The 16,117-nt window shown below is 40.0% G+C and overlaps 2 protein-coding genes across 2 annotated transcripts in view; both read left to right on the top strand.

Annotated features, from left to right (window-relative positions):
- MRPL20 (mitochondrial ribosomal protein L20) overlaps window positions 1–3,775 on the top strand; it is a 5,101-nt gene extending 1,326 nt beyond the window's left edge. Inside the window, exons 3-5 of the mRNA XM_085299025.1 lie at window positions 1,171–1,281; window positions 1,589–1,666; window positions 3,287–3,775. Of these exons, the coding sequence (XP_085155151.1) occupies window positions 1,171–1,281; window positions 1,589–1,666; window positions 3,287–3,460 (363 nt within the window). The 3' untranslated portion in view covers window positions 3,461–3,775. The remainder of the gene's footprint in view (window positions 1–1,170; window positions 1,282–1,588; window positions 1,667–3,286) is intronic.
- A 489-nt stretch (window positions 3,776–4,264) lies between these two features.
- CCNL2 (cyclin L2) lies at window positions 4,265–14,518 on the top strand. The gene is made up of 11 exons (XM_085298909.1): window positions 4,265–4,655; window positions 5,776–5,850; window positions 6,115–6,224; window positions 6,528–6,648; window positions 8,037–8,101; window positions 10,954–11,053; window positions 11,140–11,244; window positions 11,457–11,598; window positions 12,365–12,482; window positions 12,566–12,658; window positions 13,095–14,518. Exons 1-11 carry the CDS (start codon window positions 4,341–4,343, stop codon window positions 13,447–13,449), a joined length of 1,599 nt encoding a protein of 532 aa, XP_085155035.1. The 5' UTR covers window positions 4,265–4,340; the 3' UTR covers window positions 13,450–14,518.
- Window positions 14,519–16,117: the final 1,599 nt, after the last annotated feature.

Consider the following 16,117-nt stretch of genomic DNA (forward strand, 5'->3'; position numbering starts at 1 on the left):
CCCGGCGGCTGCCCCGCGGCTCGTCGCCGCGGTGCCTGGGGAGCGAGTGTGCTCCCAGGCGCGGGGGGGACCTGTCGTTCCGTGCAGGTGTCCCCGACGTCCTGCCTGAGCGGGGGGGTGTTAGGTTGCAAGCAGTTTAGTGGTGGTTTGTGCCTAGAAACGTCAAGGATCCGTGAACTGAGCTGGTGTAAATTCAGCATTATATGTGTRTGCATATGTATCTGCGTTTGGCTAAAGCTTGAGGCCAGAAAATGCATCTGATATGCTTGCCATGACACAGCATGTGTATGCATGTAAATTGGTATGAATAAATATAACTGAGCCCCCTGCCAGAAGAAATACAAGCATTACAGGAAGAGAGGCCTATCTATGGCATGCTATAAACTGGCAACTTTGTCTTTTTTTARTTTATCTTTCAAGTTAAAGCTTTTCAAGTTCATTTTAAAAGATGAGAGACGCTCCTTAACAATAGGACTGCACCTGAATTTCAGACTGTTGTACCTAGGCTCGTGAAGAACCTTTTTCAAGGGCAGGCTGTCAGCATTCTGGGAGGCAATACCCCTTGCTGCGGTACGGAGAAGGAAATCATTGAATTCAACAGTATCTCAGTCCTGTACTCTGTAAGCTGCCCACGGTAGCAGTACTGGTCAGCTATTTTAATACYTTGCAGTACTGGGTTGTTGCTTCCTCTTTTCTGTTGATGGAGGTCAAGGGTAGCTCCAGTACTAATGCTTTCCATTTGAGTGACTGTTTTAGAGATAGTAGAGGCTCCTGTACCATCCTTGTAGTTGTACTGGCAAAACTGAGAATGTACTTCAGGAATGAGGATAAACACCTGAGTTTAGGGATTGGTAGCAAGCACTGAARATGATTTTGCTGCTGCCCTCCCCCCATAACTACAGCCTAAAATGAAATCTACCTTTGGCTCCCTCCTGCTTGAACTGAAATTTCTCAACCTGCTTCAACTTTTCAGCTTCAAGTTTCTCAAGCTGTAAAATGAGACAAAATATTTGTGTTATATGCCAACTGAAGGCTTARCTAATAGTTTTGAAGTATTTTGTGACTCTTATGAAAGGCTGTATAGAAATGCAAAGGCGCATATATCAAYCTTATCAAAGAGATTCACAGCCTTAAAGATAATTGAACCAGAACATCTTGTTTTTGTTTCAGCATTTTCGTGGAAGGAAGAACCGCTGCTATAAGCTGGCTGTACGAAGTGTTCGGAGAGCTTTTGTGAAGTCTACAAAGGCCAGAAGAGAGAAGAAGAGATTYCTAAGAGCGGTAAAGAGCAAATAATAAAATGGGAAAAGAGCAGAACTTAAATAGGCATTTTCCCTAGAAAATGGAGGTGGTTTCTCAAGATGTTTTAAAAACAGCTGGTGGAAATAGTGCTATGAATTTAGAGGCAAGCATAGTGCTTCTGTGGTCTGAAGAAGCTCTCATTCTGAATTTTGTGTATGTTGTGTATGTTGTACTGAGAAGACTTCAGGTGTGAATGTTTTATTTGATAAGTGTGAGCAAATCAACATGACTAAAGCTTCATTTTAAAATATTTCATCATCCAAAATGATACTTTTTATACTTTTAGCTCTGGATCACTAGGATTGAAGCAGCTGCTCTTGAACATGGTTTGAAATACCCAGCTTTCATAAGCAATCTGCTTAAGGTAAGCATGATGCTTGAAGAACAATTGCTTTGAAACAAGTTGGACAAAAGTCTGATACTGGTCTTCTAAAGTGTCAGGCARATGGATTTCTTAAAACTCTGAAAACCTTCAAGCAGGTGTAGTCCAACAAAATGTATCAAATGATTGCGGATTACAGCCTCAGGACAGAACTGGAAGAAATTGAACCTGCAGGCCTCACATACTAGTCTTTAAAGAATAATGTCAGGGACTTCCAAATTGGAGCTTGAGCAGGCAAAGAGCTTCTCATTGAGCCAAATACTGTCATAGGGCATAGTGGAGGGGCTGAAAAGTTCCTTCTGTCAGACAGAACTGCTGCCAGCACTGTCCACAGCTTTCCAGTTCTAGTGATGTTTAGTATGATACTGCTTATCAAAGGAATTTCATTCKCTTCAGGAGCTGAAGTGTGCTCTAAACCTGTTTCTCTTCTTAATATGCATAATCCCCTTTTACCTTGGTGAACATCGTTGCTTCACACTTTCTTCCTCTCTTCCCCCAATCTTTTACTGCTTATTTTAAGAATGAGACTATTTTTATTTTTTCCATAAAGAGGTTCAGTCAATTTAAGTAATTTCTTGTGAAATTATTTTGCATCTGTTGCTACTACAGATATTAAATAACAGTTGCCTTTCTTTTACTTGAAGAAATGTAAAAATATAAAATTTGGATTAGCAAAAACACGTACAAGAAATCTCCACTCTTTTTCTCTACTAGTTCTGTATTTCCCTGAGCATGGACAATGCAGATAGTTCGTGCCATTGTCTTTTGCTCCTTAAACATGCTGGGGAATTGATTTTAATTTGTTGATACTGGAATTAGAAAATTAAAAATGTTATTCTTCACCATGATAATAATAAAAAAATAGTGTTTCTGCTTCTCAATTGGAGCAATGTAGAAATTTATAGCATATTTCTAAACATATTTAACTATAGTCTATTGAATAACTACATAACTCTTCATAGGCTTTCTAACTTGCTAAAAGTAAAGTAATACAGTTTCTGAAGTTAATACACTGGTTATTCCAGTTATTGTTGTCATTCTGTAACCAAGAGAATCAAGTACTGCCTAAAAGCTAATTGTAAGGGTTTTTTTTGATTGTTTTGGTTTTTTCTGAGATGCCTGTCCCTTTGTCTCTTGCCTCAGACCTGTATTTTTCTGTAGCGTTCTCTGCTAAAAATTCCAGAAGAACAGACTGGTTTATATAACTACATCTTAGAATATCATCCTACTGTTCTAGATACTGTTTAGAGTACTTGATCCTATGTTTTTCCACTCCAAGATGTGTTTTAAGACCCCAAGCAGCTCCTAGCACTATCAGTAAGCTTGAATATAACTAAGAATCAAAACAAATTTTAAGGGCTAAGCAATRACAGGTAGTCTTCCATGACAGGATGGATTTTTTTTTTTGTTTCTACTACAAGGACTTTAACAAAATGACTTAATGAGACATCCATGACTGGGTTGTCATGTCTCACAGTTTTCTGTTTAAAATTTGTAACATGTAGAAAAAAGATGTGTTTTAAAATTTGAGGTAATTGTCAGGAATTGCAGTGATGTCCCTAAAGATTACAGTATTCAACTAACAATTGTTCTTGCATTTAGTCTCAGGTGGAGCTGAATAGGAAAATGATTGCTGATTTAGCTATTTATGAACCAAAGACATTCAAGTCCCTAGCAGCTTTAGCCCAGAGGAGGAGACAAGAAGGCTTCCTTGCTGCCCTTGGAGATGGAAAAGAACCAGAGGGGATATTTTCACGTATTGTACACCACTATTGACATCAAAATAATCTGTGGATATGCCTTATAAACAGGAACTGCAGGTGCTGCAGTTCACAGCTGTGGAACAAAATCCTCTGAAGATCTTTCTAGCAAGGAAGAAAGGGAGGCAAGTCTAGATATGAAGTCTGTTAGTTAATGACTTTTCTTTTTCCCCTGTGGTGGTCTGACTGAAACACATTGGTTTAAAAATTGCCATCCAAAATTAGTGGTAAGTCRAGCCTGTAAAAGTTGTGTGTTATCAAGATACATAGTACGCATACATCTTCTGTTAAGGACTTAATAAAAAAATCTTTTAAATACTACTGAAAAAAACTGAGTAGTGACTTCTAGCATTGCACTAGAGAAGCAAACTGCTTGGGTGGCTCTTGGTGCTCTCAGCAGAGATGAGAGCCACGACTCAGGCTTTGGTCTGCAGTGGGGTCAACCCAGAGGAAAYCCCTGCAGGGCTTCAGCTCTGCCTGCTGACCCGCGGCGGGGCTGCTGAGGACACATGCCTCCCTGTGAGGCCGAGGGGCGCTACAGGAGCGGCAGTCCCCCCTGCAGTACTGCGGATGCAGAAGGCAGCTGGCAGCCCCAGGCATGGCGGCGCCGGCGGGGCCTCCACGGGCGCCTTGGGATGCGCGGCCCGCGCCGGAAGTCCCGCCCGCTCTGCTGTGTTCAAATTCCTAACTAGTGCGTCACGTCTCTCCATTCGGCCTGCGACTAGCGTTAGACGTAGCGACGGCCAAGCCAATTGGCGAGCGGGGCTTCGCTGTGGCCCACCAATGGGAGGCGAGGATGCGTAAAGGGGTGGGAGAGGCGGTGAGGGACAGGCGCTGGCCGGTAGGGAGGGAGCGCGGAGTCAGGCGAGGCGGCGGCAGCGCTCTTCCACCACAAAATGGCGGCGGGGCCAGGCAGTGCGGCGGCGGTGGGGTGTGGCGGCCCGGCGGGGCCTCAGGCCGCTGGGGCTACGGCGTTGGGAGCCACGCCAGCGGGAAGCGGTACGGCGGCGCCGGGCCCAGGCGCGGTGCTGATCGGGGACCGCCTGTACTCGGGGGTGCTGATCACGCTGGAGAACTGCCTGCTGCCCGAGCACACGCTGCGATTCACTCCATCCATGAGCAGCGGCCTCGACCCCGACACCGAGACTGAGCTGCGTGTCACCGGCTGCGAGCTCATCCAGGCGGCTGGTATCCTGCTGCGTCTGCCACAGGTAGGCCTGGGCCTGGGCCTKGCCCGGGCGGCTTGGGGGGAAGGCCTGAGGTGGGCGGCGGGGCCGGCTGTGGGGATAATGGAGTCGGGCGGCTTTGCTTCCTGGTGGGGGAGGGGAAGGGCTTTGTTCGCCTGGCCTCGGCCCGCTCACGCCGGCGCGGCTGCCGAGGCGAGAGTGACCGACGCACTATGGCTAGGCCTCATCCGCACTTAGGGAGGCGGGGAGGCTGCGCCTTCGGGTTGATGGTAGCCGTGGAAGCGCAGCGGGGCCTCACAGCGNGGGCAGGCAGGAAGCAGTGATGTAACCGCCTTCCTGCGCCTCCCCCGCCGCGTCGCGTCCCCAGGCCGGCCGGGGCGGTGCGTGCGGGGCGGGGGCTGCGGGTGTGCTTTGTTAAGCACGGGCTTTGCGAGGAGGAGGGTCGTTGAGAGCTTCTTAGTTGCAGCGCTCTCGGAAAGCTTTTGTTTCCTAGTGAGTTTCAATTACAGTCACTTTCGGTGATGTCTGGAGTGTAAAACTTCGCATACGTCTCTTGGCTACTGAGACTCAAGTGCTCAAGTCGTGTTGTGAGGAAATTAAAATCATCATATAGTTAAATGAAGAGAGAAAAAAAAAAGGTTTTCTGGGAGGCACCTTATCAGAACTATCAGTACCATTAAATTTGGGGGGGTTGTTTTGCTTATATTTCTGTATTTCCTATAAAATAATTTAATTTAAAAATATGTACGTTAACCAAAAAAAAAAGAAAAAAAAAAGATTTGGGGTGTTCATGGTAGTATTTCAAATGACTGTAGCTATTGGCATAATGATGCCAGTTTTCTTTAGACACCACTGAACTTGCTGCCAAACCTAAAAATTGTTTAGTATGATGCTATTTTCTGGGGCTCAATATGGGGAATGTTTGTATGTGCTTTTGGTTTTCATAATTATTATTCTGATCCCCATGAAGTATTTTTGCTAGGTGTGACCACTTGTGTCTGGGTATTGCAGAGTACTTGGTACAAGTTTTCAACTAGTTTTCTGTGTCTTAAACCTGTTGAAGTCATTCTAAATAACTTCTCTTTGGAAATAGGAGGGTATTTGGTTTTGGTTTTAATACCTATTGTGGTTTCTTTGTTTTCAGGTGGCTATGGCTACAGGACAGGTGCTTTTTCAACGTTTCTTTTATACCAAGTCTTTTGTGAAGCATTCCATGGAGGTAAGAAATCTTAGAGGCACATGGCTGCAAATGTGATTAAATCTTTGAACTGGATGTGATCAGAGTGTTTGATAACCAAGCTGTAGATCTGAATTACTAATCAATATAATCTTACACAGCTACATAGAAGCAAATACTTTGCCAAGTTCTGAGTATTTCCTGGTTTTACCACAGTTTTCTCTTGTTATCCCTCCTTAAGCTGTTGGAGGCAATCAGCTCCAGATTTGAGCAAAACATCAGTATGTTGCAATACTTATATTTCAGCATGTGTCAATGGCCTGTGTTCATCTGGCATCCAAAATTGAAGAAGCTCCAAGACGCATACGGGATGTTATTAATGTGTTCCATCGCCTTCGGCATCTAAGGGAAAAAAAGTAAGCTTAGACTCAGGTATTACTTTTTTACGTGTTTAATCGTTAAACTTCGTGGGCTGAAGTTACTATTGTTCACTCCCTTATAAATCAGGAAACCACTTGAAAAGATTCCTCCATTAGGAAGGATTTCTCCATTAGAAAGAAAAGCGTATTAACCAACCTTCATTAAATAAACAGTTCCTGTAACTTATAAATAGTGGTAAAGTCTTCATTTTACAGAGATGCAACTTAAACTGCATATGAGTACCCCACGCCACAGTGTTAAGAGTATTTTGTTTGATGGAATTTGAAATTGTCTTGCAGAAAACCTGTGCCTTTAATACTGGATCAAGAGTATGTAAACTTGAAGAACCAAATTATTAAGGCAGAAAGAAGAGTCTTAAAGGAGTTGGGATTTTGTGTTCATGTAAAGCATCCTCATAAGGTTTGTACTATATGAACTGACTTGGAAAGTAATCAGTATGTTTCATATACTCTGAATGGTTTGAGTAGACTGCTAAAACGCAGGTAATTTGCACCTGGCAACAGTACTTAAGTAAAGCTAGCTTTTTACAATGTTGATGTCTTCTTTCTCATTTAAGARATTCTTACTAGTTGGTCTTGTGTCGCTGCTGAATGACGACTGGAGGTGGATGCAGATGTTAAGTATTCCAGTATTCCTTGAAGTCAAATCCACTCAAATTGTTTGCTTTAGAATTACTTGAGCAGGTAGCTTTGTTTAAAAAGAACTTCTTATAGCACGACATTCTGCTAAACATAGATCCTTAGGCAGAAAGGGATTTAGAGCTCCAGGATTACAATATTTTTATCGTTATCAAAGGAAGTCTGTCACAAATACTTCTTGTAGAGGTATACCGAGGATATTAAACCCATTTGGTGTAGTAAGCAGTGTCTCTTGTGTTTTGAAAGTTCACAAAGGTGTGAAGTGGTTGACTCAAAGTTATTCTCAATTTTAAAATTCCAAGTATCACAGTAGATTGACACTTTAAAGGCTTAACTATTGTAAATGTTTAAGGTGGTACTTTATAGAACTACCAGTATTGGCATTAGGCCTTAAATAGCTGATAAGAAGGATAGTGAAAATCTTCTGTATCTTCAGAACCTGAGATCTTGCTGTTACTTTTTTTAAATGCTTACTGTTGTCTTAAGGTCTTCCTTCAGAACCTACTTGATTTTTTTTTTTTTTTTTTTTTTTTTTTTTTTTTTTATTTTTTTTTTTTGTTTTTTTTTTTTTTTTTTTTTTTTTTTTTTTTTTTTTAAGTATACACTCAGGTTATCAGTTCTTCAGAGGACAGTTTTACTTGTTAATTGTTAGGAATCTTTTGTATTTAAATAGTTTATCTGCATCCTGCTAGGTTGGGGGAGGTGTTGTCTCTTCTTTGTTTTCAAACTGAAATACCTAAGACTGAATAAAATTACACCTATCATATGCTAGGTCTGTTCTCTGCAAATACTGTGGCTTCCATTGCCACTTACCACAGCTAGCTGTATTTTCTTCCACGTTACAGCTAAAAAAGAATGGTGAATTGTGTAGGAGAACATACCTAGCTTGAAAACAGTTGGAAAATAAGGCTTCTTGATGCATAGCATGATGACTGAGCTCAGAAGTTGGTGAGCAAGAAAGATCAAAATCAGTTGTATGTCAGCTCATGCAGGTGTTTTTGCACTGGAAGGCAAAAGCTGCATGGGTAAACACTGTTGGAGTGTTTTAAAACTTAAAAGAGAATAGCAGGTGCCTCATGGATGTCCCTCTGAACTAAATAAGTGGCTCTCAAGATTCTTGGTAATAACTCAATAACCCGTATCTTCCAGATAATCGTTATGTATCTTCAGGTATTAGAATGTGAACGTAACCAACACCTGGTCCAGACTTCATGGTAAGTTGATGATTTTTTTTTTTTTGTGTGTGTGTGTGTTTTAAGAGACCAGCAGGGCCAGTAGCAGAAATATGTCACTTTTTTGGGGCATCATTGCTCAGAAATGATTGTGGGCTAAACCAGACAGCTCCACTGTTTTCTGGAGTGCCCCAGTCTACTACCCAAACGTTGATTGGCTTCTTAAGTTTGACTCACTTGCAATGGTAAGGTAGCTTTCCACCCTGGCTTCTCACTTACCTCTCCTCTGTTTCTACCTTCCAGTTGAAGAGAAAATGTTGAGTAGGTTTGGGGGGTTACTTTTCTTGTGTGTGTGGATTTTTTTTTCATGTCAATTTGTTCTTTGCATAGATTATATGTGCAGTTGAAGTCTGTTTCCAATGTTGGGAAAAGGCCTTTCCCAATGCTTGAGCTGTTTATTATAACAATTGTATCAGGAACTCATAGCACAAACAATTCTTTTTAATTGTATGGATAATGCAAGATGTCAGCTTCTAAGACTGGATAAACTCGATGTTTTCATGTTTGCCAAGAAATGTCCACTATCTTGTTGCTCTCATTACAATAAAGATTATCTTGAGGATGGGCAGCTAACATAAGATTTTTTTAAACAATGATATTGTTTAAAAACACTATCAATTTCTTAAATGCAAGACCTGGAATTTTAAGTAGTGAATCCAAAGATCATATTTCTGCTGACTGAACTGTCTGGTACTGTGATCTCTGTGTGTAGAGAACCAGTTTTGACTTTTCTTTTCTGTACTCTTTTAATCAAAGGGTAGCCTCTGAGGGTAAGTGACTAAGACTTCTCCTCTGCTGCCCAAGCGCTATGGTGCAGGGATAGCTGCCGTCTTCAGTCAAACCAAAGCAGGCTCTACAAAGAGAAGGCTGACTCTAGACAGGTGGTATATACGTGATAGTATAGTAACTGGCCAACTGCTTCTTGTGCTTTTATACTTTTTGACCTCTTACTATCTGTTATTTTTGTTGTGCCTTTTGACAGTTGTATTCTTAACGTGGTTGTTGACATTCTGAAAGATTTTAAATGTTACAGGAATTAACTGTTAAAATAGTGTCGTCTTAGATGATGAAACAAATGAAGATGGGGCTTAAATCTTAAGGGGGTGAATCAACACAACAAAAACTGAAATCTAGTTTCTGTTTGTAAATTTCTAAGTAATTGAATGGATATGAAGCTTGAAATTGAATGTGATGTTGCCTGGGGGCTTAAGGAAATTTCTCACTACAAACTTCCCCAGTACCATTGTGTGGAGTATTCAGATATGAATTATGGACTATTAGTTATCAGTTCCTTCTGTTAAGAAAGGAGGGAGGTTGAGGAGAAGGAAGAAAATAATCCAAATGAGAAATGATTCAAATGTTAAAAGTACATACTTGCGTACTGATGKTTGTTGCTTATAGTACATGAGAACTAGTGGGTATCCAGCATAACTTTTTGAAAACTTGTGTTGAAAATACTTGTTTTTACAGCATTACCTTCTTAAAATATTGTGACAAGTATTCATTTCCTCATACATCTGGATTCTGAGCCCACAGGGAAATTATACAGAGGGCAAGGTTGAAAGTAGGCAGTGTTGGTCAACTTAACAAGTTAGAAAAGGTCTATGTGACTTAAAGATACTTGGAGTACCATTTTTATCCTCATATTTCATTTGCTAAAGCTTTGTGCTCTCTTTGTGGCATGGCAAAAAAGTAATTTTAATGTTATTTTCTCCCAGAAAAATGAGCTACTGTCTGGCACAGCTTTTCTGGGGTAGCATTTCCTCTTTGTATAACAGGAACATAATAGAGAACTGGGGCAGGTGGGAGTTTGGTATTGATGGATTTCAAGTTCCTTTTAAGTGGACTGTGGTCTCTGGTTTGGATGTCTTGGGGCTTAGTGAATCCTTGTATACTGGGCACCCATATGGTCAATTACTGACTACTTTCAGAAAGCTTATTATATAGAGGCCTCTGGGGGGCTGAGGGTCTGCTTTAAGCTCTTATCTGGTACTTTGATTTGAAATATGTACTCAGAAACCTAGATCTCTCTAAACACTTCAGCTGACAGATACAGAGGAGTTTACTCGCTATGCTTAAGACTTTAGAAGAATAATTTTAAAGTGTACTGACTGGAATATATGCAATATTTTACAGTTTTCTCATTCTGTGAATATTCATTTTAAGCAACCTTATTGAAATGGGACAATTTGGATACCATGTTTCATATGCCAAAGAAGACCTCTACCTGAATACTGGATATTCCTCTGACTTGGTGTTTCTTCAGTGACTGCTTTTTACATCAAAATGGATTCTATTCTAGATGGAAAACAGTCGTCTTTTGAAGGAAAATGGATACCGTGAGAAACCGTTCAGTGGAAGCTGGCACATGCTGAAGTGGACTGCATTTTCATGGGAAAGCTAGCACAGGATCTGCAGCTTTCAACAAACCATCTGACTTCGGTCCTGTTGCAGAGAAATATGTGAACCTAAAATCCTATAACTGAGTACTTCAGATTATGTTGTATGTTGTCTTGAGGAAAAAATCTCTATTGCATGAAAGCAGGCCAGTAGAGATTCAGGGGGAAAAGTAAAGTTAAAATTGGTTCTCTTCTCACAACTGAATTTTCAACAGCCAGCCAGTCAGTCAGTCAAATGTAACTTCTGTCTCATCTCTCTCCCCTTGGGGGATTTTTTTTTTTTTTGTAGTAAAGTTTTGTTCAACTTTTAGATTTACAGGAGCTTAATGCTGAAGCTTAGTAACTGAATGCAGAGAGAAATAGTCCTTGTAGAAGTAAAAATAGTAGGAAAAACTTAGCAGCATCCTGTAGTTCTGTTGATACCCTTTCTTTCAGGAATTACATGAATGATAGCCTGAGAACAGATGTCTTTGTAAGATTTCAGCCAGAAAGCATTGCCTGTGCCTGTATTTACCTTGCAGCTAGGACACTGGAGGTGAGCATACAATTTGGCTCAGTTCAACTCTGTTAAGTCTTTTTCATAGAAACAGAAAACTGAGTGCATTATCCTTTGTCTTTCAGATTCCACTTCCTAATCGTCCACACTGGTTCCTGCTCTTTGGAGCAACAGAAGAAGAAATTCAAGAAGTTTGTTTAAAAATTTTGCAACTTTATACTCGGAAAAAGGTTTGCTTTCTTGTATCATGAACTTTTTTTTTTGTAGATTACCACTTAGAATGGGAGTTAGAAATCCTTCTCCTGTTTGAAGCCAGCTACAAGCACAGTAGAGTAGTGGAGCAGTATATTAGTCCCAGGGTCTGGGTCTCTAGGATTTTTTTTCTCTGTCATGAGTGAGCAGAAAGTCTGGGAACTTATGAACAGTGTTGATATCTCTGCAGGTTGATATAACTGATCTGGAAAGTAAAGTGGAAAAAAAGAAATTAGCAATTGAGGAGGCAAAAGCACAAGCTAAAGGTCTGCTACCTGAGGGAACTCCAAGTTTAGATAACGTATCAGGATTTTCCCCTGTACCAAAAAATGGTAAGTACTAGATAACTTCGTTGGAATACTCCTTGTTTTGCAGCCATGTATGTGTGCACGTAAACACATACAAATATACACTCTTGGGGTGCACATGCAATGTCTTAAGGGTTGGGCAGAGGGGGATGCTGTCATTCTTTTAAGCTGGCTTCTACTAGCTGTTCTACTGCCAAAGTTTATCAATAGCATTGTAACTTTGTAATTTCTTGAAATAAAGAGCTGTTAAACTGAAGTTACTCTAAAGTTAAAACTACCATGTAAGCTTGCACAGTGTGTGTTTTTAGCAACCAATCTGAACAATGTGCAATAAGCATGTTATGCTAAAGAAATACTATGGTGCATGTGGGATTAAACTCGAAGGAGTATTTCCCTGAACGCTTACTCTTACAGTTTKCAGTCTAGTGCATGTCTTGTTATCTTCTAAACGTTTGCCATCCTTCTCTTCAGATTACCTTTAAAAAGATACTAAATAATTGGCAGAAAACGTTTTACCTTTCTGAAGTGGATTTATAAGCAATGTGTTTCTTTTGCAGTTAAGTCCTTTGTTTTATGTATTTTGGCCGAAATACTTCAAACTTCTGCCTTTCTTTGAAGTTCTTAAGATTCACTTCTTGTGGCTGGTTGTGTGTGTGCATGCACATGTGTATGCAGGTATCACAAAGCAAATGTGTTTTAGGTGTGGGKTTTTTTTTTCCTTTTCCAGTCCTTATCATTCAGTCACTACCCRTCCTTGAAAAATAAGGTAACAGACTTGTTGTTCTTTTAGAGTCTCCAAAAGAAATTAAAGGAAATAAACCTTCACCACTACCTGTTCAGGCAATGAAAAATGCTAAAAGAAAAACTGAGGGAGCAAAAAGAACAAATTCAAATAGCCCAGTAAATGGGTAAGGTTTACATAATGAAGATGTTTAGATTTTTTTTTTCTCGCTGTTTTGAGCAAATACGTTATTCAGTTCATCTCTTGCAGCATTCAGAAAGGAAGAGAAAGTAGAAGTCGAAGTGGAAGTAGAGATCAGAGTTATTCAAGATCACCATCCAGGTCTGCATCCCCTAAGCATAGGTATGTGCTGTTGTCAAAGAAGAGCATGCTGTGAGAGAGCCTCCCAGATTATTATGCTGAATTGATGCAAAGCTAAAATTTCAGGGAATGAGCTTTGATAGCTGCTCAACAAGTTAGTCTTAGATATTTGTGCAGGTTTCCTAAATAGTGAAGGAAAAGGAAAGTCTGAAATATAACTGCAAAGCTTAAAAAGGATATAGCTTCTAAAAACCAGCACTTCTACAGAAACTAGTCATAATCAAGTTTGGGACACACAAGATTGGTTTCCATAGAATATTGAATAACACCTACAAAACTGTGCTTGTGTATGCAACTGTTGGTCATATTCAAAGTGTGTGTGTATCCTGAGGGTTTTAGGATGTAATAATAATGTAGAGTACTTCTGCTTCATCATATTAAGAAAATCATGTAGATTTTCTTGTCCTTTTTTTTATAGGAAAAGTGAAAGTTACTCTACTTCAAGTGGTTCGAAGTCCCATAGCCGTTCTAGGAGTCGCAGTGACTCTCCTCCAAGGCAGTTCAACCACAGTTCTAGTTACAAAGGTTCCAAGATGAGAAGTTACAAGAAATCAAAAGACTACAAATACTCAACACACAAACCAAGGAAATCCCGCAGCAGAAGTTCATCGCGTTCCAGGAGCCGGTCCCGGGAGCGTTCTGACCATTCAGGGAAATACAAGAAGAAAACTCACTACTACAGAAATCACAGGCATGAGCGTTCACGCTCCTATGAGCGAACGAGTCATCGCTATGACCGAGACCATCCTGGCCACAGTAGGCATAGGCGATGAGCAGGACAAAGTTTGTGTTGTTTTTTTTTTTTGTTTGTTTGTTTGTTTGTTTTTTTTCCCTTTGGAATTCAGAGGAGTCCATTCTTCCATCTGAGCTTTACAGCATAGGGTTAATCTGGTTTATAAACCACTTTAGCTTCAGCAGTGTCCATTCTGCTGCTAATTCTGTACTCTAATCCAAAGGAAATACACAAACAGGATAGGATGATGTGAAAGACTTAATCAGATTGTCCTAGTTGCTGTCGGTTGGAGTGTCATCTAATAATACTGCAGAGCTTGACTCTGTAGGTGCTCCAGTTGCCTGCTCTTTAGTTACTTACATACTGTAGCACAGCGGAGTATTACTTGGGATTTGCAGTTCTGCAAGCAGGAACTCTGTTGCTCAGTAGTTGAAGTACTGTGTTGAACAGTCCTTCCCTGTGGAACTAGAAGACTCAAGACAGTTCATAAAAGAAAAAAAAAAGAAAAAATTGGAGTGGCTTGGTGCTAACAAAGCTGTCTTTTCATACTGATTTCAACTATGTTGTACAATTGTAAAGTGACTTTTTTTAGAATTATGCCTATATTAGGTTATATATGTGTGTATATATATTTTGCAGTGTTACAGTATAGTATGGGAATATGGCCTTACTAGCCTTTACACTTTATCCACAATGTAAATAAGCATTTGTTTAATACAAGTGAAAGATATATACAGAAAATTCAAAACTTGAATTCTATCAAAAAGACTTGTGTAGAAAGTTCTGATAAATGTGAAAATATTTAGCTTGTGTATTGAAAGTAGTATATTTTTTATCCGTGCAATGCTGTGTGCAGGCCACCAGCTCATAATAGACATTTCCTATATATACATTCTATGTGGTTTGAAATTCTTTACTCAGGATCTTTGACAGACTACTAATTCAGAGTGTCAATCTGTTTGCTAGTTAAAGAACAGAACATGTTTTTTTTTTTTTCTTTTTTCTCTAAAACAAAGACACGCAGCCCAGTAGTATCAGTTCTGATGGTATATCTGAGCTGTTGCTCTCATGCTCCCTAATTTCATTAAAGTATTTGATTTTTATATTAATCTTGATAGTAGTTTCTTGTGAGCTATATATACCATCGTGCCTCATAAGGAAAGAAGAAATCTAATCTTGAATGAAGAGACAAATAGGTTGTGTAGTACACTTATTTTTAGCTTAAAATATGACATCAATGTGACATCATGAATATAAGTACGGTAGATGTCATGCTGGAGCCTGTCCTGGCTGGAGGAGTAGATTGGTACAATATAAAGTATGAAACAGGGTGCTTTTGTTTTAAGTCCTATAAACTATGTCAGTAGATTTTAATAAAAGCACCAGCTACTGGGTTAACCTTCTTCTGTCCATTGTCAGCAAAGTAAGATTCATTAGAGGCTATCTGTGGTCAAGGTTTTAGGTGTCTGATTACGACAGTGAAAGATAACATCTATTCCTTGTACTTCAGCTTCAATCCCAGGATTTGACAAGAAAACAAATAATTCCTATTTATTTTTTCAGTAGCAGTTGTCATTTTGCATATCTTTATTGTATTTTTGATTAGCTGTCTTTTTTCAGCTGAGATGCAATTGGAAGAAGCAGCGGATACAAGGGAAGTCAGGGTAGGGGAAAAGATACCTGCATGGAGTTATGGTGACTGGTTTTAACTGGACTAGCCTCCTGCCTTAACTTGATATCTCTTCTTGATAATTCCAGTTTTAAAAGGTAGTTGATATTACCCTGTTTAATTACTGCATTCTGATCTGGATGCTTCCCTACCTGCTGTCCAGCTCCCGAGGCAAGCAGCACCAGAATAAAAAAAAATATGCATGGGGGAAGCAAGTTTCAGAGCTGCAGCTTCCTCTGAAAATGTCTTAAAAGGAATTAATCTCAGAGTTAAATCTCAAGCCTGCTAGCCTAGCTACTGCTGTGATCTCTGTAGTGCAAGTAGGGTAGACAAGAATGAATGCAAGACACTACTGTGTACACTTTTCTAYGCAAACACTGGCACTATGCATAAAAATCAGTAGCTGTATCTTAAACTATTGTGCATGTGTACAGTGCTGAATAAAACAGTAATCTGTTTCATAACAAATTTGTTAAATGCTGGAGAGAGGAAAAAGAATTGAGCATGGGAGAAAGAGTAGGTATATTTCTACCTTACAGTGGTTTCGTTCCAAAATGAAAGGATTATATCATAGGCTCGTATCCTGCTCTAGCAGAGAACAACCTGTCTTTACCAAAAAAAATTACGATACAGATAGCTACGCAGAATGTGTTGGCTGTGAGTTAGGTCTGGGAGAAGCTACTTACGAAGTAGTGAGAGAAGGCATAAGATAACTGTTGAAAAAGGGGCTGATTCCTTAGCTGGGAGTATATGCACCTCTTCTGACTTCAGTACAGGCATGCCTGTGTTTTGCTGTCTGGTGGGTGATCGGCGGCCATAGCAACAGGAAATGCTGTCTAGTTTTGCTCTGATCAAGGAGTCCAAGATTATCAAATRTTTGATAACTGAGGGAATTTATAAGCAAGTATCTTTTTTTCTGCTTTATTGGGCTGAGTGCTAAGAGCAGTAGAATCTGCCTCCATGGTTTATGGATAGTTTTGACAGGTTTTAGTAACTTCAAGGTTTTACACACCTTCTGTTTTGTTACTTTTCCAACTCA

The sequence above is a fragment of the Rhea americana genome, unplaced genomic scaffold (assembly GCF_003343005.1).
Source record: "Rhea americana isolate MKP2758 unplaced genomic scaffold, rheAme1 scaffold_143, whole genome shotgun sequence".
In the NCBI taxonomy this organism is placed as follows: domain Eukaryota; kingdom Metazoa; phylum Chordata; class Aves; order Rheiformes; family Rheidae; genus Rhea; species Rhea americana.

Bases quoted from the DNA above. Each gene is read 5' to 3' on its own strand.
- CCNL2 (XM_085298909.1), top strand. From the start codon at position 4,341: ATGGCGGCGGGGCCAGGCAGTGCGGCGGCGGTGGGGTGTGGCGGCCCG. The intron at 4,656-5,775 runs GTAGGCCTGGGC...CTTTGTTTTCAG, and splicing joins TCCTGCTGCGTCTGCCACAG to GTGGCTATGGCTACAGGACA. The intron at 6,649-8,036 runs GTTTGTACTATA...CGTATCTTCCAG, and splicing joins ATGTAAAGCATCCTCATAAG to ATAATCGTTATGTATCTTCA.